This window comes from Coprinopsis cinerea (genome assembly GCF_000182895.1).
Source record: "Coprinopsis cinerea okayama7#130 chromosome 12 map unlocalized cont3.12, whole genome shotgun sequence".
Classification (NCBI taxonomy): domain Eukaryota; kingdom Fungi; phylum Basidiomycota; class Agaricomycetes; order Agaricales; family Psathyrellaceae; genus Coprinopsis; species Coprinopsis cinerea.
In genome coordinates this window covers 1,916,314-1,941,443 of record NW_003307533.1, presented here as the reverse complement: position 1 = coordinate 1,941,443, position 25,130 = coordinate 1,916,314, and the positions used below count along the sequence as shown (strand labels likewise).

The 25,130-nt window shown below is 53.4% G+C and overlaps 7 protein-coding genes across 7 annotated transcripts; 5 read left to right on the top strand and 2 right to left on the bottom strand.

Moving 5' to 3' along the window:
• Positions 1 to 262: 262 nt before the first annotated feature.
• Positions 263 to 3,084, top strand: CC1G_10218 (hypothetical protein; the record flags this gene model as incomplete). Its single annotated transcript, XM_001835239.2, has 7 exons — positions 263 to 676; positions 729 to 1,129; positions 1,181 to 1,611; positions 1,667 to 2,166; positions 2,239 to 2,389; positions 2,450 to 2,484; positions 2,542 to 3,084. 7 exons carry the CDS (start codon positions 263 to 265, stop codon positions 3,082 to 3,084), a joined length of 2,475 nt encoding a protein of 824 aa, XP_001835291.2.
• Positions 3,085 to 3,394: 310 nt separating this feature from the next.
• Positions 3,395 to 5,952, bottom strand: CC1G_10217 (hypothetical protein; the record flags this gene model as incomplete). Its single annotated transcript, XM_001835238.2, has 9 exons — positions 3,395 to 3,450; positions 3,504 to 4,152; positions 4,212 to 4,262; positions 4,316 to 4,354; positions 4,417 to 4,578; positions 4,633 to 4,695; positions 4,752 to 4,784; positions 4,841 to 5,767; positions 5,818 to 5,952. 9 exons carry the CDS (start codon positions 5,950 to 5,952, stop codon positions 3,395 to 3,397), a joined length of 2,115 nt encoding a protein of 704 aa, XP_001835290.2.
• Positions 5,953 to 6,165: 213 nt separating this feature from the next.
• On the top strand, positions 6,166 to 6,471 carry CC1G_10216 (hypothetical protein; the record flags this gene model as incomplete). The annotated part of the gene is made up of 3 exons (XM_001835237.2): positions 6,166 to 6,172; positions 6,229 to 6,333; positions 6,389 to 6,471. 3 exons carry the CDS (start codon positions 6,166 to 6,168, stop codon positions 6,469 to 6,471), a joined length of 195 nt encoding a protein of 64 aa, XP_001835289.2.
• Positions 6,472 to 14,017: 7,546 nt separating this feature from the next.
• Positions 14,018 to 14,621, top strand: CC1G_15477 (hypothetical protein; the record flags this gene model as incomplete). Its single annotated transcript, XM_002910154.1, has 2 exons — positions 14,018 to 14,288; positions 14,356 to 14,621. The coding sequence occupies 2 exons, from the start codon at positions 14,018 to 14,020 to the stop codon at positions 14,619 to 14,621; spliced, it is 537 nt and encodes a 178-aa protein (XP_002910200.1).
• A 322-nt stretch (positions 14,622 to 14,943) lies between these two features.
• Positions 14,944 to 15,402, top strand: CC1G_10211 (hypothetical protein; the record flags this gene model as incomplete). Its single annotated transcript, XM_001835232.2, has 2 exons — positions 14,944 to 15,079; positions 15,131 to 15,402. 2 exons carry the CDS (start codon positions 14,944 to 14,946, stop codon positions 15,400 to 15,402), a joined length of 408 nt encoding a protein of 135 aa, XP_001835284.2.
• Positions 15,403 to 16,943: 1,541 nt separating this feature from the next.
• Positions 16,944 to 18,080, top strand: CC1G_10210 (hypothetical protein; the record flags this gene model as incomplete). Its single annotated transcript, XM_001835231.2, has 6 exons — positions 16,944 to 16,951; positions 17,199 to 17,222; positions 17,334 to 17,357; positions 17,526 to 17,701; positions 17,856 to 17,911; positions 18,060 to 18,080. 6 exons carry the CDS (start codon positions 16,944 to 16,946, stop codon positions 18,078 to 18,080), a joined length of 309 nt encoding a protein of 102 aa, XP_001835283.2.
• A 5,284-nt stretch (positions 18,081 to 23,364) lies between these two features.
• On the bottom strand, positions 23,365 to 24,728 carry CC1G_12608 (hypothetical protein; the record flags this gene model as incomplete). Its single annotated transcript, XM_001835228.2, has 5 exons — positions 23,365 to 23,742; positions 23,799 to 24,208; positions 24,263 to 24,328; positions 24,387 to 24,580; positions 24,631 to 24,728. The coding sequence occupies 5 exons, from the start codon at positions 24,726 to 24,728 to the stop codon at positions 23,365 to 23,367; spliced, it is 1,146 nt and encodes a 381-aa protein (XP_001835280.2).
• Positions 24,729 to 25,130: the final 402 nt, after the last annotated feature.

The window sequence follows — 25,130 nt, the reverse complement described above, 5'->3', positions numbered from 1 at the left end:
ACACAGTGAGTTGGGGTTGACACCCATTTCTATCTTATCTGGATGTAGGCCGTCGAAATCAACGGATCAATTTCGTTCCCCGAACGTTGGGCGGATCACTCAAGCACCAAAGGCCCTGTGTTCACACTGATTTGAGCTGCCGGGAGTCGAGCCGGAAGAGGTGCGTCTATTTTTGCCAAATAAGTCCCGAAGGCCATCGGTCAGTTCAACAAACAGGCCTGGTCTCCTTCCACAATCACTAACAACCCCCTTTTTTTCAACAATGCGTCGCCACCTCTCTAACAACACCGGCCGTGGTGAAGACTACGACGACGACGACTTCCTCAACGAGCAGTATGAGGAGGAGGAGTGGGAGGGTTCCGAGGAGGAATACGAAGAGGAGCTCAGGGAGGAGGAGGAGGAGGAGGAGGAGGAGGAGGAGGAGGAAGAGGAGTGGTACGAGGACGGCAATGACAAAGAAGGAGAAACCCCCGATGGGGCTGCGGCAAAGGCTAATGGTTACGAGTTTACTGCATCCCAGATCGCCTATCTCAAGACTCGCCTTCCGCAGTATCGCGAAGGGTCGGTCAAAAGGAGGGGAGAATTGGTTACGATGTCGGCAAAGAACATCGTCTCCGAGCTGTATGCCATCTCAGGCAAACATCAGTCGCGCGAAAAGAAGAAACTTGTTGTGCAGGTATGTCCAAGGATTGGCGAATCAACAAAGACTTACCCACTCTTCTGCTAAGGCTGTCAGGGCCTGGTTTCAAAAGCGTCTCGAGAGCTCGGCGGTGAAGGGCAAGAAGTCTGTCTGGGGGGGCCGATATTATGGGCAGCTTGTTTTCAAACGGGAGAGGACACAGATTGTGCAGTATCTAGGCAATGTCATTGTCTGTGGACATCCACTTCCCGACCTTCGGAGACTCATAGACCATGAAGAGGAGTTCCTTGGTCGTCAGGGCGGGGACGACCAAAACGATGACAACGACGACTCGTACTCTCAGCAGAAACAAAGCCCTCAAGCATTCACCAGGTATCAGACAGCGGCATCGATGCTCTGGAAGGTTCTGTCGAAGAAGGAGAAAGAGCACTATAATTTGAAGGCCAAGAAGTGGAAGGAGAGCTCGCCTCCAGTGGAACAACAGCGGAAGTACGTCTCTGCGCCAAGGATACGAACACTAAAATGATTGATCCTTGTCAGAACGGCCGAGAAATGGGCGTCGAAGCGGATGCTTCAGTTCGCTGAAGGAGCTCTAAAAGAGATGAATGCGCGGGTTTACATGCTCGTCTGTTACGAGAACACGAAGGGGAGACCAATTGCGTACGATTTCGAATTGACGGGTGGTAACGCCGGAGCCCAAGGCCAAGGGTTTAGGGATTTGTACGAATCGCAGCTGAAGGAAATGGGTCTCTTGGAGTTGTGGAAGGACTTTGCTGCGGACGTGTTTCTTGATCCACTCGAGCAAGAGGAAGATGCACAGAGTCGCCGAATGGCCAAGAAATCGTTGATGAAGTTCAAGAGGAACGAATTCGGCGAGCCTATCGTCCCCCCTATGAGTGAGAAACCTGGTAGTGAGAAGCGATCCCTGTGGCTCACCCGATTCCTCCGCTCGTTCCTGACAATTCATTACAGTCAGTCGTCCTCTTGACCTTGGCGCTCCATGCATCTGACACAAACTACTCACAGACATTGCAATGGGAGATCCCACAGGGCGCACTCCAGTTCCTTGGAAAAGGTTGGGATTGAATGTTAGACGGTTCATTTCGTCGCGCTTTCTCCCCGACCACTTGGCCGAGATTCTCCAAGAACCAAGCCTTATGTCAACTGGCGAACGCGAAAGGCTTTACAAGTTTTGGCGCAAACGCCAGCGCAACCCAGAGGTTGACAATGTTTTCGAGTTCAAGAACTATTGGGTTGGAAAAACCCAGACATACAAGCCCAGGCATCCTCGTAAAGTCGCGGACGTTGGAGCTCAGCTTGGCGGTGGTGAAGATGAGGAGGAGGATTATGACGATTGGAATGCCGAGGATGTTCAACCGCCCGCACAAGCTCAGAAGCGCGCAAGCAAAGCCAAGCCGGCTGGTGGTGCCAAGAAGAAGCGAAAACAAGCGCCGGGAGGTCAGCCAGACACCGTTCGCGAGGAAAGCCCATGGGATAGCCTGAATTCGGAATGGGACATCGACCAGGTCAGTGTTAAAAATCCCTTGAGTCGAAATCATGTCTTCATGTCATCGTCTAACTCTTCTTTTATTGATAAGGACACGACTACCAACCGCTTGCCCACAGGCTCGGCTCAACGCCAAGCTTCTTCGAGCAACCCAACGAACGTCGTCGCCAATGCCGGTAACCTGGACAGTCCTTGGGATGACCTTGATACGGACTGGGGACAGCCTGAGCGAAGAAAGGCAAGTCGACCGAGAACTGCTGGCTTTTTTCTTTACTGAGTGAGCATTCATTGTTTCTAGTCAGTCTCACGCCCAGCAACGCCCGATGAGGGAAACTCGGTATGTCCACACCAAGAACGAAGCAGAGACGCCTACTAACCTTGACCCGTCATGTAGAGGCGAAGCCAGGCGGACCACCATAACCCGTCCATCGACGAAGACCAAGGCCAGGAGGAGGAGGAGCCGGAGATTGACGGACATGGAGGGAGACTGCCCCCTATCAGTGAATCGGACGAGGATGACGACGAATTGCCCACAGCCAACTCTCATTCCACAAGGAAAACACGGGCGCAACGACAAGCAGCTGCAGGTCTTGATCGTCCACCGGTGCGGCGCTCAGCTCGACCACCCAAGGCGTCACGACAGTTCACCTTTGAGGACACAAGGACCCCTGTCACACGATCCAGGCAGCAGGCCGAGCAACCTGATAGGAGAATCACGAGGTCAGCTGCCAAGAAGGCAGGATCAGACAGACCTCCTCCTCGGACGGTCAATGCCAAGGCTGGTCAGAAGCGCAAGGCTCCCAAGAACGATAAGACTGAGCGTCTGGCCAAGAAAAGGAAGGAGGGTGAGGTGGAAAATCCGGGACACAGACCTGCGTCTTCGTCAAGAAACAATGATGGTCCCCCTAAACCCAGATCTCGTGCTCGGCGTCGGTAAACTACGTCTTTGGTTTCCTCTCATTTCTTCCCATTCATGCTAGTGTGTTATCTGTTTTTCAATATTCAATACATTTCGCTCTCGTTTTTCAATTTGGGGTGATGAAAGCAAGGAAATTGATGTGAACTTGGCACGAAGATCTCATACTGACAAACAAGCCATGCATTACGACGATCTGGATCGGTAGATTACACACCATGACAAAGGACAAACGAGAAGAATGAAAAAACGACGAAGGCGAACAACGAGAAGACGGAATAACGAAGAGACAAGGGAAGGAAGAGGTCAACACACGTTCAAGCTGTTAAAATCACTCCTCTCGCATGAGGCGTTCGACTTCTTCGTTCTCTTGCAGTGAATGAATGCCTACCCGCCCGCCATGTTAATGTGTGTGCTTGAAGAAGCATATATAAACATACCTGTTACCTGCTCTTCAGGAGGATACTGGATGTAGTCGAGTATACCACCCTGCCCCTCGGGCTCTTGGCGGGGCTTGGCTTCAACTGAAGGACCAGACACGATGGTCGAAGCGGTTGGGAGGGGTCTGTCGGAGGTGTCCTGGGCGGTGGTCACATTGGCGGGATTGGAAGGTGGGTTGATGTCAAGGGGCATTGGGATCTGGACACCTTGGATTTCGGTATCACGAGGGGTGGCGACCACTGTACCAAGTTCAGCTTTGATCTTCGACGCGACCCAGTTATTGATGACGGTCAATGTGGATGCAAGGGACTCGATGCGTCGCGTGTTGACGGTATTCTCAGCGCCAAGTGCTTTGGCGTCGCTTTCGCGATCGTCGTGGATTTGTTTGACCGATTCCTGAGCAGCCTCCAGCTGCTCTTCCAACGTCTTGATTCTGGCCTCTTGGGTGGCCGCGTAAGCGAGGACCTGTTCATACTCCTTGGTCTCTTCCAAGAGCACCTCCATTGTGGCCATCAGGTAATTGATAGAAGCTTGTTGACGAGCGTTTTCCATGAGTAGGCGGGTGACGGTTCGGTCGATAGAGCTTGAGGATAACTCGACGGCTGCGGCAGGGGCAACTCGAGTGAGCATCGTCTGGGCCTGGTCGACCTGGGTTGCGCACAATGCTGGGTCGGTGGAATCTCAAGACTGGATGTAAGGCGACATACCGACGACGTGCTCTTGGCACTCGCAAAGTCTGCTTGCGTGCTCGAGGTGCTCTGAACCAAGGGGAGTCAGCTGCCGGTTTAGACAATAGTCGACCTGCGTATACCGATGAACCAACCTTGGCGATATTTCTTTTTCCTTCGCCCTTCGAAGAGGGGCCATAGTGGGTAAGCTCCCTTGTCAATTTAACGAACGCGCAAAACTTACCAACTCGGTCGGCTTGGCACGAGCACGACCATGCTTCGCGAATCCCGACTCAACTAGGGCCTCGAGTGCAGGTGGTTGAGATGTATCGACCCTCTCTGCCGAGGCAAAGTTGAAGCGTGACGCAAGTTGGTGAGACCCGCTTTGGCGGGGAGGATGCTTGGCCTAGGAAGAGCCATTCATTCACAAACCCTTGGCAAAGGACTGGAGCAATCTCACCTGGATAGCAGATGCCGAGTTCGGCACTTCCGGGGCCAACTCGTCAAGGTCATCACCGTTGACCTACAAGGGTGCTGGTCAACTAGACGGGACGCCAAGGATGGTATCCATGAACGCACCGTGGATGTATCCTCCGCGACAGACGGCTCATCCTAGTTTTGTAACAGATGTCAGTGTCGTCTCTCTCAATGAAGGGTGATATTCAGACCCTGGCACCATCGTCATGCGGACTCTTCTTCTTGCGAGAGCTGAAGCTGCACGTCGCCAGTCGTTTCTTCCCAGGAGGATTGCACCCAATGCAGGCGACGCGGGGTCGAGAGATGAAGCAATCCTGGCCCTTCGATTGGCACGTGGTGCAGGGAACGGGGGCCTTGTAATAGTTCGATTTAACCTTCTTGGCTGCAGTGGAGGTGGTGTCGTCCTCAGCTCGACCACGTTTGCCAGCCGCCGAGGAACTTTTCGTTGCCGCAGACTTGGTCTTGGCGTTGGTCTTCCTGATCGCTTTCGCATTACCCGAGTCGGTGTCTTCGTCGGAGTCGCTCTCGTGGTAGGAGGCGTCTGAGTCGTCCTTGGAGTTCCACGAAGGTCCTTCGTCCTCCACCCCTCTACGTGCTTTCTGACCCCCCTTGCCACTAGGATTCGATTCTTCTTCGTCAACCTCCATCGCGCTATCATCACCGGCCTCCGAGTGAGCGGGCTGCTTTCCTTTCCCCGATCCTCCCTTGGTTCTCTTCGCTCCCTCAGCTTTGGCCTGCACTGGTGCTACTGGGTGACGGTCGATATCGCTGGTGGAGCTACGAGCCCGAGCTTGATCATGTCCCGACTTATTGGACGGCTGAGGATTGGAAGGCTTGGCGTTCGGCTGTTTGACGGTGGACGCGCTGGTGGGCTGGTCGCTGGCCTTGTCGACGGATGAGCCGGGGACGTACGTCTTTCCGGAGAGGAGTGGAACATTGATGGGGACGGATTGGAAAACGGGATGTTGGAAACGCGACAGTTTCACAGTCTCTGGGGACTCCTGAAACTCGCGCCGATTGGCGAGGTACTTGAGCCATAAAAAAATCGCGTCGCCAATGTATTCCTTCTTGCGATACTCCTCGAATTGCTTGGTAGACAGTAGGTCTATGAGGGCGTACTAGAAGCAAATGTTAATTGTAACGCGTCGTGTAGAGGCGACGGACGTACCGATCCCATAACGAAGAGAACCTTGTCGTCCTTGTTCTCCTCCGACCAGGTGTGCGGTTTGCTGTCTATGAATTTGGCAACATTTCTGAGGGAGGCGGTGAGGGTTTTGGACGGCGGGGCGATTTTGGTCGACATAGTAGGGGAGATCAAAATTGTTCTTGGGGGTCAAAGTGACGCTGAACACAAGAAACGCGATGTTAGATTGATTGGTCGCGGAGTAGTAACAGCACAACTCCCGACGGCCCGCCTGATGTATCGGCACCAAGGCCTGTTGCGCCAAGGAGGGCGCGGGTTCGTTCTCAACCATCATCCCCTCGGTCACCAGTTTGCACGCCATTACAACCCCTAATGTTATGTGAGCGATTTTTGTTTTGTGTGTCCTGGTGGGTTGTTCTCTGACTTACAGGACAGTAAATACGACATCTCAATTTGACCAGGAAGAAGATGAGGAACTTCCTATCAAGTTCTCGGTCTTGGACGCGGGATCGGTTTCTATGCGTTCAGCCGCGAGTGAGGGTGAGTTTCTTCATTTCATCTCACATTCTTTCTTATTGCTCACCATTGACTCAAGCCAGCCGAGGCTTCGCTTCGGATTCCGATGAGGGGATGTTAGACTCGGAGGAGGAGGAGGGTGTCGCGAAGAGCGAACACTAAACCCAAACCACAACCAATACCAGAAACCGGCGGAGCCTTAGAACGCGATGAGCGACGTTGAGCAATAAGAATGTCTATAAGACAAGTTAAACAATAATTGAACTAAAAGGCGGTCAGTCGTACCTATAAGACAAGAGGTCAAGCTAAAGGAATCTATCCTACTCGCGTCAACTATAAGTACGACTACTCTAGACGATCCGGCGGATAAACAAAGGTGAAATACGAAGTGAAAATAACAATGAAGAATCATATGTAGTGCACCAGCCAATAGGAATATCAATGGAAGGTAAATGTCAAAGAAGAGAAGCCTACGGAGTGAAGTAAAGTGTCAAACGAGAGAAGTCTTCCGAAGAACAATGAGAGGGACTTTGGGCGGAAATGTCAGGTGCGTGACTTAGACATTCCGGCGGGTCGGATAACCGGGTGTGTAGTGTCCGGCGGGTGAAGTCGAGGGTTCAAACCAGTGTTGAAACGAAAATGAAAAATAAGGTAGGGTCTATACCGGCGGTTCACGACATTACCCCCCTTCTAACATTCATCGTCCTCGATGAACATCGGTAGGCGTCGTCCGAGTTCCCACTCGAGGTCAGTGGGAGGGGCGTCAGTGAAATTTTCGAGGGGTTTCCAGGGTAGGCTGGCGAACAACGTTGCCGCGATCCGGCGGGGTGCTGAGGGGTGTCGCGAATGAAATTCCTTCACCTTTTCGGGCGCGTGCTCCAGGTTCTCCTCGGGCTCCCAGGTGTCGTCCTTCGAGCCGTAGCCCTTCCAGTTGACCAGGTATTCTAGTCGTCTCCCTCGCCCCCTGCGAGTCCAGCGACTGTCGACTATCTCTTGTACCTCGTACTCCAATTCTCCTTCCAGTTCGACGGGTTCCGGCGGTGGTGGGAGGATCCCGTTCACGTCGTTGCCCTTCCATGGGGAGAGCTTGTCGACGTGGAAAACGGGGTGGAGTCGGGATAGAGATGGGGGCAGTTCGAGTCGGTAGTCCAAATCACCAAGTCGTTCGATCACCTTGTAGGGGCCCAGTTGTAGGTCCCCAAGTTTACGAGTCGGTACCTTGAGTTGGATGTCCTTTGCGCTGAGCCAGACAAAATCGCCTTCCTTGAACGAGTGTGCCGCACGTTTCCCAGATTCGTAAGACTCTTTCTGTTGTTGTTTCTCCAGGCGCAGTGCGGCTTCGACATCCCGACGAGCCTCGATAAGGCGATCGAGGCGTTCGTCGACGGGTCGAAGGTCAGAGCGTTTCCCGACCGGGATGTTGAAGTGCGGGTTGTAGCCGTAGGTGACTTCAAACGGGGAGCGATCGAGTGCAGAATGAACTCGGGAGTTGATGACAAACTCAGCCATGGGGAGATGTTGGTCCCAGTCGTCCTGCCGGCGGCTTACGTAGAGTCGTAAGTACTTCTCCACTTCCTGGTTAGCCCGTTCGGTTTGGCCGTTGGCTTGGGGGTGGTATGCCGTGGTGAGACTGGAGGTGATACCTAGGCGTCGTAGTAAGGTGCGCATTACCTTCGAGGCGAACTGTGGTCCTCTGTCGCTGACGAACTGGAGGGGGAGGCCGTGGAGACGGAAGACCTCTCTGTAGAAGATGTCGGCGACACCTTCTGTCGAGACATCCGACGTACAGGGGAGGGCGTGAATCATCTTCGTGTAGTGATCAGTGAACACAATGACGGCGTCGTAGCCGTGGGCCTCGGGCAGCTGTGTGATGAGGTCGACGCCGACGGTCTCCCAGGGGGCTCCTGGGACTGGGAGTGGGGTCGTCATGGCCTGAGGGTGCTGGGTGCGTTTCTTCCGGGCGCAGACATCGCAACCTTCGACATATTTCTTGACAAAGGCGCGCATCGTGGGCCACCAATACTGTCGGTCCAGTCGTTCGAGGGTGCCGTGCACGCCGGGGTGTCCAGAAGTCGGGTCGTCGTGGCATTGTCTCACCACGTCGCGTCGAAGGTCGTTGTCTGGCGGGACGTACACCTTCCCTCGGTGATAGACGAGTCCTCCTTCCTCTTCCCACTCTGCTAAACCGTTGACCAACCGACGGGGCCCAGTTCTCTTCAGGCGCTCTAAAGCTTCGAGCACTTCTGATTCCTTCGAGCTAGCCCGGCGGATGCGATCTTCCAGCGGGTTGACCAATAATCGCGCCATCGCGAGTCTCGCAAACCACTCAGGTTTGAGGACCACCTGTTGCTGGTTGTCGTCTCCATCGTGTACCTGGTGGGACTCTAGTCGAGAGAGCGGGTCAGCCTGAGTGTTGGCTTTGCCGGGACGGTGGGAGAGGGAGAATTCGAACCGGGACAGGTATAGCGCCCAACGCGCTTGCCGTCGGCTAAGGTCCTGCGCGGATCGCCAGTAGGCGAGGTTGGCGTGATCCGTTACGATCTCGAACGGATTAGGCAATCCTTCCAGGAAGTGGCGCCAATCCTTGAGGGCTTCGATGATGGCCAACATCTCGCGGTCGTAGATTTCGTAATTGCGCTCTGCGGGCTGCATAGAGGCGGACCGGAACGCGACGGGGTGCCAGAGTCCGTCGGCGTGCTTCTGTAACAAGGCACCGCCGGTGGCGAAACCGGATGCGTCGACCTCGATTCGCGTCGGTAGGGTTGGGTCCCAGAGCGTAAGGATCGGGGCAGAGGTGAAGGCGCGGCGGAGGGTGTCGAAGGCGTCTTGTTGGGGGGTCCCCCAACTCCAAGGGGTGTCCTTCTTTGTGAGGTCGTTAAGTGGACGGGCGATGGTGGCAAAATTCTTGATAAACCGGCGGTAGAAGTTGGCAAAGCCTAGGAACCCTCGGACAGCGCGTAGGTTGGTAGGGACGGGCCACTCGCGAACGGCTTCGACCTTCGCGGGATCCATTCGCACCTCTCCCTCTTGAATAACCAGCCCAAGATACTCGACCTCTTGACGCTCGAATTCGCACTTCTCAGGTCGTAGGTACAAGTCGTGTCTCTTGAGTCGATCTAGGACCTCGTGGACTACCCGGCGGTGTTCTTCGAGAGTGACAGTGAAGATGAGGATGTCGTCCAAGTAGACGGCGACCTTACCAGCGGCAATGAGATCCGAGAAGATGGCGTTCATGAGCGCTTGGAACGTGGCAGGGGAGTTCGTCAGGCCGAAAAACATGACCAGGGGTTCGAAGAGGCCCTGGTTGGTGGCGAAGGCCGCCTTCCACTCGTCTCCTTCCTTGATCCTGATGTTGTTGTAGCCCCACCGTACGTCGAACTTGGTGAAGTACTTGGCTCCACGCAGTCGATTGATGATGTCGGAGACGAGGGGGAGGGGGTAGCGATTCTTGACCGTGATCTCGTTCAACCGGCGGTAGTCTTGGACGAACCGAAGTTTCCCGTCCTTCTTTTTGACGAAGAAGACCGGGGAAGACAAGGGGGATTTGGACGGCCGTATGTATCCCTTCTTCAGGTTCTCGTCGAGGAACCGGTTTAGCTCCTCCTGTTCGTTCTGGGACATCGGGTAGACCTTGGTGCGCATTGTGGCAGGGGCCCCAGGGATTAACTCGATGGCGTGGTCCCACGGCTTGTGGTCGGGCAATCTGTGGGACTCCGTTTCAGAGAAGACGGAGGCGTGGCGACGGTATTGTGGGGGAACCATTTCTTCGAATGATTTCTCGGGTCGGGTCTCCTGGGTCTTCTCCGCGATTTGCTGAGAGTAGGTGAACCCGGCGGCGCACCAAAGTTCGTCACCTTGGTCCTCCAGTAGACCAGAACGGACCCAGAGTCGACGTAACTCTCGGTTTGCTCGGATTTTACAGAGGGGGGGAGGTCCGTCGTCTGGGGGCTCAGAGTCGCTGGCATCACTCGGCGGTTCTGGCTCGCTATCTATCGAATCCGTGTCGTAGATCTCTTCGAGAATGGCTCCATTCGCTGGAGCCCCTCGAGAGGGGGGAACTGCATCGTCGTCGAGAAGCTCCTCGACGAGGACGCTGGATCTGCGACGCGGTACTTGGAGGGTTCCTTTCTGCCAATCGATTGCGGGGTTAAGCTGTCGTAGCCACGGCAGTCCCAAAATGACGTCCTCTCCTCCCAGATCGGTGATGAGGAAGTCGTACCACCCGGGTACGCCGTCGACGGTAAGCTCTAGGCGAGCGAAGTGGGTGAGACTTCCCGCCTGGTTGGGGGTCCCGTCGATGTTGAGCAAACGGATGGGATGGCGTAGGGGGTGTTGGGTGATACGGTGCCTTTTCACGAACGGGAGGTCCAAGAACAGGCCAGTGGCCCCACAGTCTATCATGGCCGCTACTTCCGTACTGCGGTTCCTGCCTCGAAGTTTGACGTTCACACGAAAATGGGATGAATCAGGTGAGATTTCGCGAGTCAAACTTATCGTACAGGAACAAATCGAATCGTAAGCAGAGATGGAGTACGGAGTAAAGGGTGCACGCGACGCGGCGTGAGCGAGCACCCGGCCTAAAAATCCTGGTTGACCTTGGCCATCCCCTCGGTGAGTTTGGTCATGGTTTCCGCGAAGCGCTGGACATCCGGCGGAATTGAGGGGGTAGGGGTAGGGGACGAAGACGAGGCGGCGATGGACGAGGTGGGGGCGGACGAGCGAGGGGAGCAAACGTCGAAGTCGTTGTCTGGTTCAAGTGCGAAGGGCATAGTAGTGGCGCGAACCCGGCGGTGGGGCTGAGAGCGAAGTCCCCTACCAGTGGGGAAACCCATGAAACGATCTTGGCAGACACCGGCGGTATGCCCCATGCGTTGACAGTGGGTACACCTCAGGGCTGTATGATCGCCATCCCGCTTGATGTGATCTCGCGATCCACAGCCAAAGCATCGTCCGCGCATCATTGCCACGTAATCGTCGCGCGAGCGTCCGTTAGGTCCGACTCGGGTGGCGTCGATATCCATGGCATAGGGATCACGGGCGGGGGTAGACGAGGTCGACGGGCCAGAGGAACGGGGAGAGTCAACGCCGGCGTTGCGCATGACGAACTCGTTAGAGATACAGGTGTTGACGAGTTCTTGGAGGGTGGTGGGTTTCTTGACCATCGAGGCCATGGCGAGCCAGAGTTTGTCGTCACGGTTAAGCTTGCGCTTGAACTTGGACATGCCGTCCTCTTCGGATAGACCAGTACGGGCGAAGACTTCTTGGAACTTGGCGGCAAACTGGGCGACAGACGAGCGACCTTGAGCGAGGTTGTCGAGTTCCTGTTGGGCCGCTTCCTTGTCGTCGGCCGGTTGGAAGCGAGCGTTGAACTGGGTGGTGAACTCAGGCCAAGAACCATTGAAGGGCCAAGGCTTAGAGGCTTTGTCCTTCTCTTCGGCGGCGTCGTGGTCGACAATCTGTTGGAGGAAGCGAGACGCCCAGTTGGCGGCGTCGCCCTGCATAAACGAGAGGGCGGAAGAAATCCAGGCCCGGTCGTTACGCTTGCCGGTGGTGTCCTGGAGAGGTTGCCTCTGGTTAGAGGCCCAGTTGGTGAAGAATCTAAGGAACCGACGGGCATCGTTCATCTGTCCTTTGAACGGTTCCGGTTCCTTGATGGGGCTGCGAGAGGCGCCGGCCTTCTCAGTGAGTTGTTTGAGTAGTTGCTCAAGGACCTGGGCCTGGGCGGTCTGCTGGTTCCTGAGGTCCTGTAATTCCTGTGCGTTGGTCATTTCGACGTCAGAGGGGGTACCAGCGGGTGGGATGGAGACGGGGTGAAGCGGGGAAGCAGGGGTGGCGTTAATTGGGCTGTGGTTGTCGTTGAGCGGTTCGCCTTCGGTGGTGACAAACGAGGCGTCGTGTTCGTTGTCGGTTGTAGGTGGGGAAGAGGTGTTCGACGGCGCCCTCGACTCTGTGTTCTGGACACTAGAGGAGGCGACGGCGTCGAGGGGAAGGGTGGAGGGGAGGGGAACGACTGTACGCGCGGGTGACGCTGTGCGCGAACCGGCGGGAGTCGAGCGGAGTGAGGAGGTGCGAGAGACGCGGGGAAGGGGCGAGGTGGCGGCTAGTTGGCGTTGGGTGTCGTTGAACGACGGTCGAAAATTCTCGTTAGCGACGAGTGAGTGGTTTTCCTCACCACAGAGCTCGACGACGTAACCGGCGGTTCGAAGTCGGAATAAAACGGTGTGTGATACGGGTCGTTCCAGACGGTGGGGGCACGGCTGAACTTCACAGGGGGTGACTAGAGCGGTAGGGCTTCGTGCGTAATGCGCGTCGCGGGTAGGCGAGTACGGATCCTTCCAGACGAAATGCGAGAAATCCCGGCAGAGGAGTCGACTGCTGGGCGACGGAATCTTGACTTTCTTCCGGCGGTGGATTCGATCGGCGAATCAGACCGCGAACCTGAACACGGCGAAGCAGGGACAACAGTACGTCGTTGTCGGTGCGCAGAGGGGTAGCTTGACCTAATGTCGCGAAGAGCGAACACTAAACCCAAACCACAACCAATACCAGAAACCGGCGGAGCCTTAGAACGCGATGAGCGACGTTGAGCAATAAGAATGTCTATAAGACAAGTTAAACAATAATTGAACTAAAAGGCGGTCAGTCGTACCTATAAGACAAGAGGTCAAGCTAAAGGAATCTATCCTACTCGCGTCAACTATAAGTACGACTACTCTAGACGATCCGGCGGATAAACAAAGGTGAAATACGAAGTGAAAATAACAATGAAGAATCATATGTAGTGCACCAGCCAATAGGAATATCAATGGAAGGTAAATGTCAAAGAAGAGAAGCCTACGGAGTGAAGTAAAGTGTCAAACGAGAGAAGTCTTCCGAAGAACAATGAGAGGGACTTTGGGCGGAAATGTCAGGTGCGTGACTTAGACATTCCGGCGGGTCGGATAACCGGGTGTGTAGTGTCCGGCGGGTGAAGTCGAGGGTTCAAACCAGTGTTGAAACGAAAATGAAAAATAAGGTAGGGTCTATACCGGCGGTTCACGACAGAGGGTCGAGCGCAGACTATCGATGCGCGATCAACTGACCAGGATGATCGATCCAGGACCGGGCCGCTATCAGCGCCGGATTCCGATGCCGAGATGTCGGACACTACCAGCATGTCATGGCCCGACGACGATGATGGATCCGACTTCCTTAGCGCCCAGGTTAAGTCGAAAAAACAAGTATGTCATTGGTTTCCAAGTTTGAGGTAACGTACATTGAACTGGCGCAGGAGGTCGCGGCTACAAGTAAAGCCTCTACTGCTCTTCTCGAGAAAGTGCTTGCGCAGCAGCTCGAGCACCTTCATTCAATTCACGCAGACGCCTTGGCTAGGGTTGATGCTCTTACCAAAACGAGGACTAGACTGTCAGAACAACTTTTAGCTATCAACACAGCAGTTTGGTTGCGGCGAATGGCGAGTATGGTAAATAACGGGACTATCTCTGATCATGATGCAGCTAAACCTGCAGATGTAACTCCCGTTTCGAAATAGCCAAGCTTGGCCTCGATTGACCTGTACTTCCCAGCTTCCTTGTAGTCATTGTGTAGTCGGTAGAGATCATAAATTCCACATACAATTCAATCGGCGCTCCAACACACTCTCTTCAATTATAAAGCACTCTCAAGGGTACGGATTCTGCACAACATACCACCCCTGTACCTGGCCTCCATGGACACGACTCAAATCGATAGAGATATTGACGCTCTCCTGTCCCTCCGATCAAGGACATCCAAGGCCAGGACTTCCAAGCTGAAAGGCCAAAAGGCTTCTGGAAGTCGTAGGACATCACAATCCTCATCCTCGTCGCGTCATTTGCCAGCAACTTCGAAAAAGACCAAGCCGATCATTGACGACACCAAATTCACTGAGGTCTGCGAGGTTGACGAGGTTGAACGAGCTGGGGATGAGACTCCGTGGAGTTGGCGTCACCTGCGACAGGGTGAGTAGCCAAACCATAAACCTGGTTACCTTTCCCAGCTTACTAACGGAAGTGATTCCTGCTATAGCCCACCGAGACGGTATCAACGAGGCGATTCGCGCAAGCAAGACGGCGGTACAATTGGAATTTACGTTTAAAGCATTCATGAGCGGCGTTCGAGACAGCCTTGCCGATATGTATCCAGATGGAGGTTTCAAAGAGGTGCTCGGCGAGAGAGAAGACGAGGTCCTCAAGGGCCTTGAAGACTGTCGGAAACACCTGGAAGTTATCCGTGTTCAGCTCGAACTTGCGATTAGGTGGGGAAGATTGATCAAGCCTTTGGGTAACGCTTAGTTATAGATATGTGTATACGTACTTCGGGAGGGAAATGGAACTTGGTCTGGATATTTTCGCTGTTTATGTCTTGGCTTGGGAGTTCGTCTGTCAAAGGATTCCTCATACCGCGCAAGCCTTGGCGTTCGCCATGTGCCAGCCCCCAGGACTATTGAATAGCAGTATCTCCGGTGTTAACATTGATTGCCATCCATCCATTATATTTGATCGGAGAACGAAACAAAGAAATGGCGTTAAATTGAGCAAGGCGAGCAATAGCTCGCCTTTAGTACTATTGCCCCGCACCTTATACCCTGTCGCCATTCAATACGCCTTCTCAAGGATGCCCAAAGATCTTGACGACAAACAGACAAGGCATTCCACGCGCAAGGGGACTCGTAGGCCACCGAAACCGCGGGACAAGGACGTGGATTTCTCTGACGATGAGGGACCCTGGGGATGGAAGGAGGTTAGAAACGGTGAGTAGCGCGATGTATTTCAAGGTTCCAGAGCAAACTGTCTCCTCCCAGCACAAACCAAAGGGCATAAGGAGGCCACCAACGCCGGCGACTACGTGCGCGATATCAATGCTTCCGTGAAGTCCCTCCTTGCTGATGTCGACCAACATGTTCGCGACTGCAGTTGCGACTGCCATTGTTCCTCGGATCTCCTCAAAACTCTCCAGTACCACGAGGACTCTATTAAGGAAAACGTCGAGAGGGCCCAGAAGGCGTTGATTGAAGTCCTCACAGAGTTGGAGATGGCTTCCTATCTGTTGAGGATAGTCAAGTCAAACAGATGAATGCGCAACCCATGTACTTAGATACCTAGTCGTCATCAGTCAATATGTCTGGTTCTTTGTTATCTCTCTAAGACCTAAAGTCTAGGAGCACTGAGTGATAAGGCTTAGAAGCAGCCATCGCAGCTGCGAAAGCGCTAAAGCGGACTTAAGCGCCAGGATGATCTTAGGCGCCAAGATGATCCATAAGCGGCAACATTCCAACTGCAACAACCGTGCCACACGTTGGCGACGAGTCAGGATATGGCTGATAAATATGTCCTACCTCTTGGGCAAATAGAGAAGGGGAGCCTCGTTGGTATCCGTCCAGGGGTACGTGGAATGCCACGTCTGTCAGGGTGGATGGTAACCCGATAGTGACGGGGTACATGTCGACCAGGTGTGGAAGGGGCGGACCTCCCCGAATCTATCGGTAATCGATAGCGCGGTCAAGACCGGGGTAGATATGACATGGCTTGAGGGTGTGGGTATAACCGTGGACTTGGATGCTGATGAAATCGATGGTAAGTGCGTCGGAGGATGTGACTTCCAAGCTCACTCAGTCGTTGCAATCCCTGGGTTAAGAAGGTCACGGAGGCTGGTCTTGGCTAGAAGGATGGAATCTTGGCCGAATCAGACTCATCACTGAGGTACCCTGCCGCTGTTCATTGCCGTAGCGGCTAAGCGTAGTCCCTGCGTCCGTCACTCGATGGTATTATCTGTGATTACAGGCACTAAATAGTGGCTGTGGCTTCCTCTTTGATTCCTTAAGTGAGAAGTCGGTTTGGCGGACTTTGCAGAGCCCTTCACACTCACAGATAGACCCACCTTCCCTTATGTATTCCATTGGCAAACCCCATCGGTACGGATGGGCCACCCGTCCCTCGGTCGACTACGCCGGGTTTACCGGGATAGAAAGAGGCGATAACTATGCGGCAACTTTCGTGAGTTGTAAAGGCAAGGCATTCAGAACTGGTCTTAACTGTACACTGGTATACAGTATATATGAGAGGGCCCCCCACAGATGCTAAGGTATCACCTCGTACTATCTACGGGGGAACTGTCGTCAGTTGTGCAAAGAACCACTCTCAGCACTGGTTTTAGCACCGCTGGTTTCGCTCATGTATACAGTCACCTTAGATGCTGTTAGCTTTCGGACAGGTGGTGACCGATCTCAGCACCTGTCGAGCAGTCTCAGAGGGCCCAATGGAACGATAACGACGGGGCAGCACACCTCAGTTTCAATTGCTTAAGTGCGGCCTCCAGTGTATACCGCAGATCGGGGTGATCGATATTTACGGGATAGGTTGCTCTGGTTGTCCGACATGAACAGAGAAAAGAGCTGTATGTACTACGACGCAGTCGTTTTTCAGAGTGTGTAGCCTCCGTGGTAGATTTCATGTGTGTGTTGGCCCGCAATGTCTCGCTATTCACAGGATAGGTGGCAAGGTGGTTTGTAACCTTGGATGGGGCCTACATCTCTATTAGCTGTCCGAAGCGAGGATACATTCGGGGTAGTTCCCCGGTTTCAAAACAACAAAATTGTGCCCTTTATATGGTACACAATGACCAGGTACGTTTGACCTATTATGTGGATTGGTAGTAGATATGCATCCCAGACATAGACCAGCCATACGACAGGTGGTGCGGCTGAGCTGGGTCCTGTACATACGGCATACCTTCTCCTCCAGGCATTCGGAAGGTTAACTGTGGCGCAGCTGCCCCGTCGTCTCTGCTCCCCCCTAGGGTCAATAGCTACGGGGTACCTTGCAAGCCTGGCCAGTGCTGACATCTCTTTTTATAATGTATTCCCCTGGTAGTCCCTACATGGCACTAGCCCTTGGGTGCGTACTCTGCCCCGTCGTCTCTGCTCCCCCCTAGGGTCAATAGCTACGGGGTACCTTGCAAGCCTGGCCAGTGCTGACATCTCTTTTTATAATGTATTCCCCTGGTAGTCCATACATGGCACTAGCCCTTGGGTGCGTACTAGGGCTTTGGTACATAACACTATAGTGGTAGGCTGGTACACACCAGCATTTACCCCGTAGATAGCGGTGGTGTCTTTTGATAGCTGGTCACTCTCTATCGTTGATAACGATATTAATTCCTTGAGGCATCCCCGTTATTAACGGTCAAAGGCTATGTAGCAATGTGCGTTGGCACGAACGTCAAGAGGAGATTCGTCGTGATCAAGCTCTCCTCAAGGCCCTCCAAGCCAAGCTATCTGGCAAGGCTTCGTCTTCACCCTCTCTCTCGTCTGGCTCTTTGGCCACCCCGGCTTCGACTTCATCTAACTCGACCAAGACTTCGCCTCAGTCGGCCGGTAACACTTCGTCTTCGTCGACCTCTTCCTCTGCCAAAGGAAAGTCGAACAAGACTTCATCTTCTTCTTCGTCTACGACTCCCTCGACTTCATCGTCGACACCCTCGACGTCCTCTGCCCCTCCTCGCCCTTACGCCGACAAGCTTGACGCTAGCGGAAAAGCTCAAGCCTGAGGAGCGTGCCCGCCGTATCAAGGAAAGCCTTTGTATGGTGTGTGGCAGCACAGAGCACAAGGCGTCAGAGTGCCCCAAGTCTAGACATCGCGCTCGCTTTGCTTCCGCCGGTCAGCCTGCCACTGACACGTCTGCGGGAAAAGCTTGAGCAGTCTGCTGACCTCGCCTCCTCCAGTTGACTGCAGCCTCTCAGCAGGAGTGCCTGAGGGTTCGACTTAATGCTGCTGCTCTCTCCGATCCCCATGCTCTCTCGTTTTCGGTCTCCGTTTATTCTTCGACGTCTTCGCCTATCGACCTCGACTCCCTGGTGGATTCGGGTTGTACGGACTGTTTCCTCGACTCAGACTTTGTCAATTCTCATTCGACTTTGCAATTTTACGAAATTCCGCCAGTGCCCCTTAGACTCCTTGATGGATCTGTTCGTACTTGGCTCACTTCTGCAGCGGATATCATCCTCCGCTTTCCGTCTGGTGATGAGTTCTTTCTCAAGTGCTTCATCACAAAGCTGGATGCTCCGTATCCCCTGATTCTTGGACACAACTGGCTCCGCCGATACAATCCGTTGATTGACTGGCGTCGTGGTCAGATACTTTCGTTCGAATCGGCCGATAACCCCTCTTCTTTGAGCTCACTCGTCGCAGCAAACGTCGAGACCTCCGGTTTCTTCATCCAGCCTTCCGTCACAGGCGTCTCAGCCTTCCGTGGTCCCTTCTTCGACCAAATCTTCCGTCTCTCTTCCTTCCCCCATCGACTTCGACTCACTCGACTCCGACCATTTATCACCGCAGGAACCGATTGTTCCTTTACCTCAAGATTCGCCTCAAGACTCGTCGATGTCGATTCCTCCTTCCATTTCCCTTTCTTCTTCTACTTCCAAGTCTTCATCTTCTCCTTCTAAGTCTCCTCCTTCTTTCACTTCTAACCCTGTGCCAATCGCTTTTGTGAACGCTTCAGCCTATCGTCGAGCTGTTCGCATGAGTGGTTCGCAGACCTTCTCGCTTTCTATTTCTCCCTTCTTCAGACAACGTCTCGCGGGCTTGTGCTGCTTCGACTAGCACTACCGACACTCCAGATCTTTCCAATGTCCCGGAAGAGTATCACGAATTTGCCGACGTCTTCAGCAACGCCAAGGCTTATTCGCTTGCGCCACATCGCCCTTACGACTTGCGCATTGATCTGGACGAGTCTCAGCCCCTTCCTCCGAGTCGGCTTTATTCTCTCTCCCCAGCCGAAACCCTTGCGCTACGCGAGTTCTTGGACGAGAATTTGCGCGCTGGTTTCATTCGCTCTTCGACTTCTCCGCTAGGCGCACCCATTCTCTTCGTCAAGAAGAAGGATGGCTCCCTACGTCTTTGTGTGGATTACCGGGCGCTTAACCGCATCTCCAAGAAGGACCGCTATCCGTTACCCCTCATCTCGGACCTTCTTGCAGCCCCAGCTCGTGCCAAAGTCTATTCCAAGATCGACTTGAAGCACGCCTACCACCTTGTGCGCATTGCGGATGGGGACGAGTGGAAGACTGCTTTTCGAACTCGCTATGGCTCTTTCGAGTGGTTGGTGATGCCTTTTGGTCTCACTAACGCGCCGTCCGCTTTTCAGCGTTTTATGAACGACATCTTCGCCGATATGACCGACGTCTCGGTTATCGTATACCTCGACGACATCCTGGTTTTCTCCGACAATCTCTCTCAGCATCGTGAACACGTCAAAGAGGTGCTTAGACGTCTCCGCAAGCACGGGCTTTATGCTTCGCCTAAGAAGTGTGAGTTCCACGCTGACCGCGTCGAGTACCTTGGGTACATTCTTTCACCCGACGGCCTCACCATGTCGCCTGAGAAAGTCAAAGTCATCCAGGATTGGCCTGAACCTCGTTCAGTGAAAGACGTCCAGTCTTTCCTCGGTTTCGCCAACTTCTATCGTCGTTTCATCCACGGCTACTCCGACATCGTCGTTCCGCTCACGCGCCTTACTCGCAAAGACACGCCTTTTGAGTTTTCTTCCGCCGCTCGCAAGTCTTTCGAGACCCTCAAGTCTGCTTTCATTTCTGCTCCTATTCTTGTTCACTGGCAACCCGATCGACCTCTCATCATCGAGACAGACGCCTCCGACTACGCCTTGGCCGCCATTCTCTCTATTCAGCTCGAGTCTGGAGAGATCCACCCAGTCGCCTTTCACTCCCGCACTTTCCAAGCCGCCGAACTCAACTACGACGTCCATGACAAAGAACTCCTTGCCATCTTTCGAGGCGTTCAAAGTCTGGCGTCACTACTTGGAAGGCGCAGGCGACCCGGTCAACGTCGTCACAGACCATAAGAACCTCGAGTACTTCTCGACTACCAAGGTTCTCACTCGCCGTCAGGCGCGGTGGTCTGAATACCTTTCCCAGTTTAACCTCGTCGTCCGTTTCCGTCCTGGCAAATTGGGCACCAAGCCTGATGCGCTAACACGACGATGGGACGTCTACCTTAAACAGGGGGGTAGTGACTTCGCCAGCGTAAATCCGGTCAACCTTCGTCCAATCTTCGCGTCTGAGCAGCTGGCTTCGTCATTGAGGGCTTCGACTATCTACATCCCTGCCCTCCGAGCCTCGCTGGTTGTCGACTCTGCTAGTCTTCATTCTGATATCAAGGCTTCTTATTCTTCGGACCCCCTCGCCTCTTCACAACTTCCCACTCCTTCTGACCCTCGTTGGGAGCTTCCATCCGACGGTCTTCTTAGACTTGATGGGCGTATCTACGTTCCAGATAGTCCCGGCTTACGTCTTCGAGTCTTGCAGCTCAAGCATGATCACCCTCTCGCTGGTCACTTCGGTCGCAACAAAACGATCGAATTGGTTAGACGTGACTATGTTTGGCCTAAACTGCGTTCGTTTGTCGCAGACTACGTCAATTCTTGCACGACTTGTCGCCGTACGAAGACTCCTCGCCACAAGCCTTATGGTCTCTTGAAGCAGCTACCCATTCCCCTCCGTCCTTGGGAATCCATCTCCATGGATCTCGTCGAGCAACTTCCTTCCTCTGGTGGTTTCACAGACATCCTCGTCATCGTTGATCGCCTGTCCAAGCAAGCTATCTTCATCCCCACAGACCAACATCTCACGTCTGCGGAGCTTGCACGCCTTTTCGTCATCCACGTCTTCTCCAAGCACGGCGTCCCTTCGAACGTGACGTCTGATCGTGGTTCAGAGTTCGTCTCCCACTTTTTCCGTGCTTTGGGCGAAGCCTTGGACATGAAGCTTCACTTCACCTCAGGTTATCACCCTGAAGGCGACGGACAGACCGAACGAGTTAACCAGACCTTGGAGCAGTACCTTCGGGCGTATTGTTCTTACCAGCAGGATGATTGGCATCGACTCCTTCCCCTCGCCGAATTCGCTTACAACAACGCGCCTTCAGCTACCACTGGTGTCTCGCCTTTCTTCGCAAACAAGGGTTACCATCCAAGTCTTAACATCCACCCTGAACGCGACTTAGCCAGTTCCGCCGCGCAAGAATTTGCAGTCGACCTCGCCTCGTTGCACGAGTACCTTCGGGAATCTATCACCGCCGCACAGAAGTCTTACCAGCTATACGCCGATCGCAAACGTCTAGCACCCCCAGACTTCAAAGTCGGTGATCGCGTCTTCGTCAAAGCTGCCTTCTTCCCGAACCACCCGACCTACCAAGAAGTTGTCTGAACGATATCTCGGTCCTTACGAGATTATTGCTCAGGTTGGCACCCACTCCTTCACCCTTCGACTTCCAGACTCCATGCGTTCCGTTCACCCCGTTTTCCACGTCTCGATGCTCGAACCCCATCACGAGTCTCAGATTCCTCTTCGTCACGAGCCTCCTCCACCTCCGGTAGAGGTAGACGGCGAATTGGAGTATGAGATTGCCGAAATCCTAGACTCGAAAGTGGATCGTCGTAGACGCGCCCTGCAGCTTCTCTATGAAGTACGCTGGTTAGGCTACACTCCTGGCTCCTTGCTACCGAGTTGAGCCATGCCAGGGAGTTAGTCGAAGACTTCCATCGTCGATATCCCGACAAGCCTGGACCCGAGTGGTGACCCGTCCGCCTTCGCCTTGTTGTCTCGACTTCTCATTTTTTCCTTCGACTTCATTTTCTTTTCTTTCACATTCCTATGCTTCAATTTCTCTTCGACATCGACTTCACCTTTGGCCTCGAGGGCTCGGCCGTAACAGGGGGGTACTGTCAGGGCTCGTGCACTTAGCAGAACTCTGATATACACTCGCGCCTTCCCTAGACTCGGCTTAGACTTCGACACTTCGACTTCACATCCCGACGTCTCGACTTTCGCTTCCAGCCATACTCGAACCCTCGACTTCCCCAACGTCTTCAGCCGCACCGCCACCTAGACTCCGGTCGTGTCAATGTCTACTGATCTAGACTTCACCGGATCAGGCAAGACGCGCGACTCGGCTCCTTCCGTGATCTCGGATCCTCCGGAAGTCTAGTGGACTTTAGGCGCGCGCTTGGTATTTCGAAGCCTTCGACTCTGTATTGTTCTTTGGAAGTATGTTCCCTTTTTAGACGTATTCGTTCTTTGTTGTTGTCCGAAGTTCCCTCGTACGTCATATCTCGACTTTCCTGATTTATCGATGTTATTATCTTTCTTTTCTTCGGCTTATCTTTCCTCATCACATGTTCTTTGCTCAAGACTTGTCTTCGACCTTTCTACTTCATGTCTTTGCTCTAGACTTTCTTATCATGTTGTGATTGGTTCGTAGATAGCTTCTTCGACTCTCTTGTGTTGTTCTTGGATCGATTCGCCTTCATGTCGTTTGTATTTCTCATTCATACATCTTAGTCTCGCCTTCATGTTTCTCCATCGTTTCTCCGCACTTCTCTTGTCGAAGATTCTCTAGACGTGTCCTCTATAAGTACTGTATGGTTTTGTAGTAGATACCTCATCCGGAATCTCGACTAGGACTCTCCATCCTCCCTTCTCCATCGACTAGGATCTCCATCCTCCCTTCTGCATCGACTAGGACTCAATCCCCTCTCCTCCATCGACTAGGACTTTCCCCTCATCGAATCCTCTGTCCGAATTCCTAAGTCTAACTTAACTCTCTCCACGTCTTCGACCGTTGAGCCTTTAGCTCCAGTCGTCTCTCTACGTCGCGCTCTCGCCGCAAGGCGTCCGTCCGGTCCGTCGGCCTAGCCAGCCATAGGAACCTTGACGAAGGGTACACGTTCTTATAACGTGAGACCAAGGCTAACCTCCGACCCCGAAGTCTCCTCTCCATCTCAGACTTCGCCTCACTCCTCTTCACTCAGCTTCACTCACGCCCATCTCCTGACATCTTCCAAGACACCACCAAAATGAGGAAATTGGTACTATGACCATCGGCGGCGAGGACCAATTGCCGTGTCTGGCTCAGAGGTATTATCATGTTGAGGGGATTGGCGTTGAATTCTCAGCCGCGGTGCCCAATTGGTCCGTCTCAGTCGAGAACCCCAGAAGATCGAGGGAAGTCGTTCTTCAGCTTACGCGCTCGCCTCAATGGGCTGTAAGATTCGAGCGCCCGACTTGAGACCGGGAATTGGATAACCATGATCGGCGGCAACCACCAATTGCCGTGTCCGGCTCGAACGCTTGTTCAGGTCGGGGGGATTGGCACTTGGCTCTCCAAGATTAGAGTGTACGACGTGAGCCTGGGAATTGGTTGTTCCAACTTCAGTGCCACCACCAATCGGGCCATATGATTCGACCACTAAGTTGTTTTGGGAATTGGCTGTTTCGGCTTCAATGTGTCCACCAATTGGGCCGTATGATTCGACCACTAGGCGTGTACCCAGGCTCACAAACTGCTTAGAGTCCAGTGTTTGAAATCCCCCTCCCCCTGGCCCCAATTGGGACGTACACTATTGAGAAATGAGCTTTGATTTTGGCCTCCAATTGAGCCTTTGTTATTGACTACCTTGTCGTTTCCAATTCTCCCTACTAGACCGTAGATATTGAGGTGGAAAAAAGCCTTACTGGCCCATCTGTATTGGACAAAAGCTACTGAGTGCCCTGCCAGATGAGAAGGTTGGGCGGCGAAATCACTACGATCTGAGCCATCCTGAGACTGGTCTTCGTAATCTGAGCTGCTCTGGGATAGCTCTCCCACCGCAGACTCGGTGTCGGAGACGGAGGCAGATGTGAATTCGGCACTGTCGGAGCTTTCAGAGAGAGAGACTAATTCAGGCATGGAGTCGCTGTGGTAATCATCAGAGTCTCGACCCCGAACACTGTCAGAATCGGACACGATGAAAGATCGCAGTGAATCGTCGGAGGAGGGGGGGTCGGGACCATCTTCTGTGTCAGATTCATTGGACCATCGAGCGGCTTTAGATATTGAAGTCAATTACATGAATAATATGCGAACAATATAGGCCTTACCGTGTTGGCGCGGATGATAGTAACCGCAAACTAAGTCTTTGGAGGCGAGTAATGTGCTCAGATTGACTGGCATTGTAACTCTATCTGAGCCAGCGTAATTGGGAACCACTACTGACACACATACCATTGTAAGCACATCGATCTTCTTCGTCTCGAGGACATCTAATAATCACGGAGCAGTTTGGAGGACCCTGTAAGTCGGAGAGTTCGACCGTCGTGGTTTCCCCATGAACGCAGAGAGGCAAATCGAAGGAATACATTTTAGCGTATTCTTCCAATGCTTCCGGAGGTACAGGAGCACCATCGACACCAAGAGGACTGAGAAGTCAATAAAATATACCTGGAGAATTAGTGAGGTAGGTACTTACTAGGCTATCATTCTGAAAACTACAGTTCCATCGCCAGGGATGCATGTTATCAAGTTTGAGAATTCAATGGGGAGAGGAGAGGCAATTTGGGAAGTCATGTCGGTGTGAGTTACAGGTTAGAGGCTGATTCTTCTGAGCTGGTTGTCGAGGAATACACTGTTCAAGTTCCTCTTTTAACGCAAACACGCCGCCATCTAGTGATTGCTCAGGGAGAGTCCCTATGTAGATCGTTCAAGGATGATACCGGATCCACTGTCCCCGATGGGTATGAAAAAATTGGATATGGGACAGAAAACTCCTTGGCCAGTTAGATGTTTCCGCGTTCGTACGACATCCTAGACCATCTCTGTACTCAGTGTCTTTCTGCCACATAAAGTCAGTCAGATAGATGCCCGTCAACTCCAGAATTAGACGGGAAATCATGATAAAACCAGGCCGGATGGAAGACGAGTGAGAAGAGGATACCACCGGAGTCGTGGGTTGTGTATGTGGTTTGATTG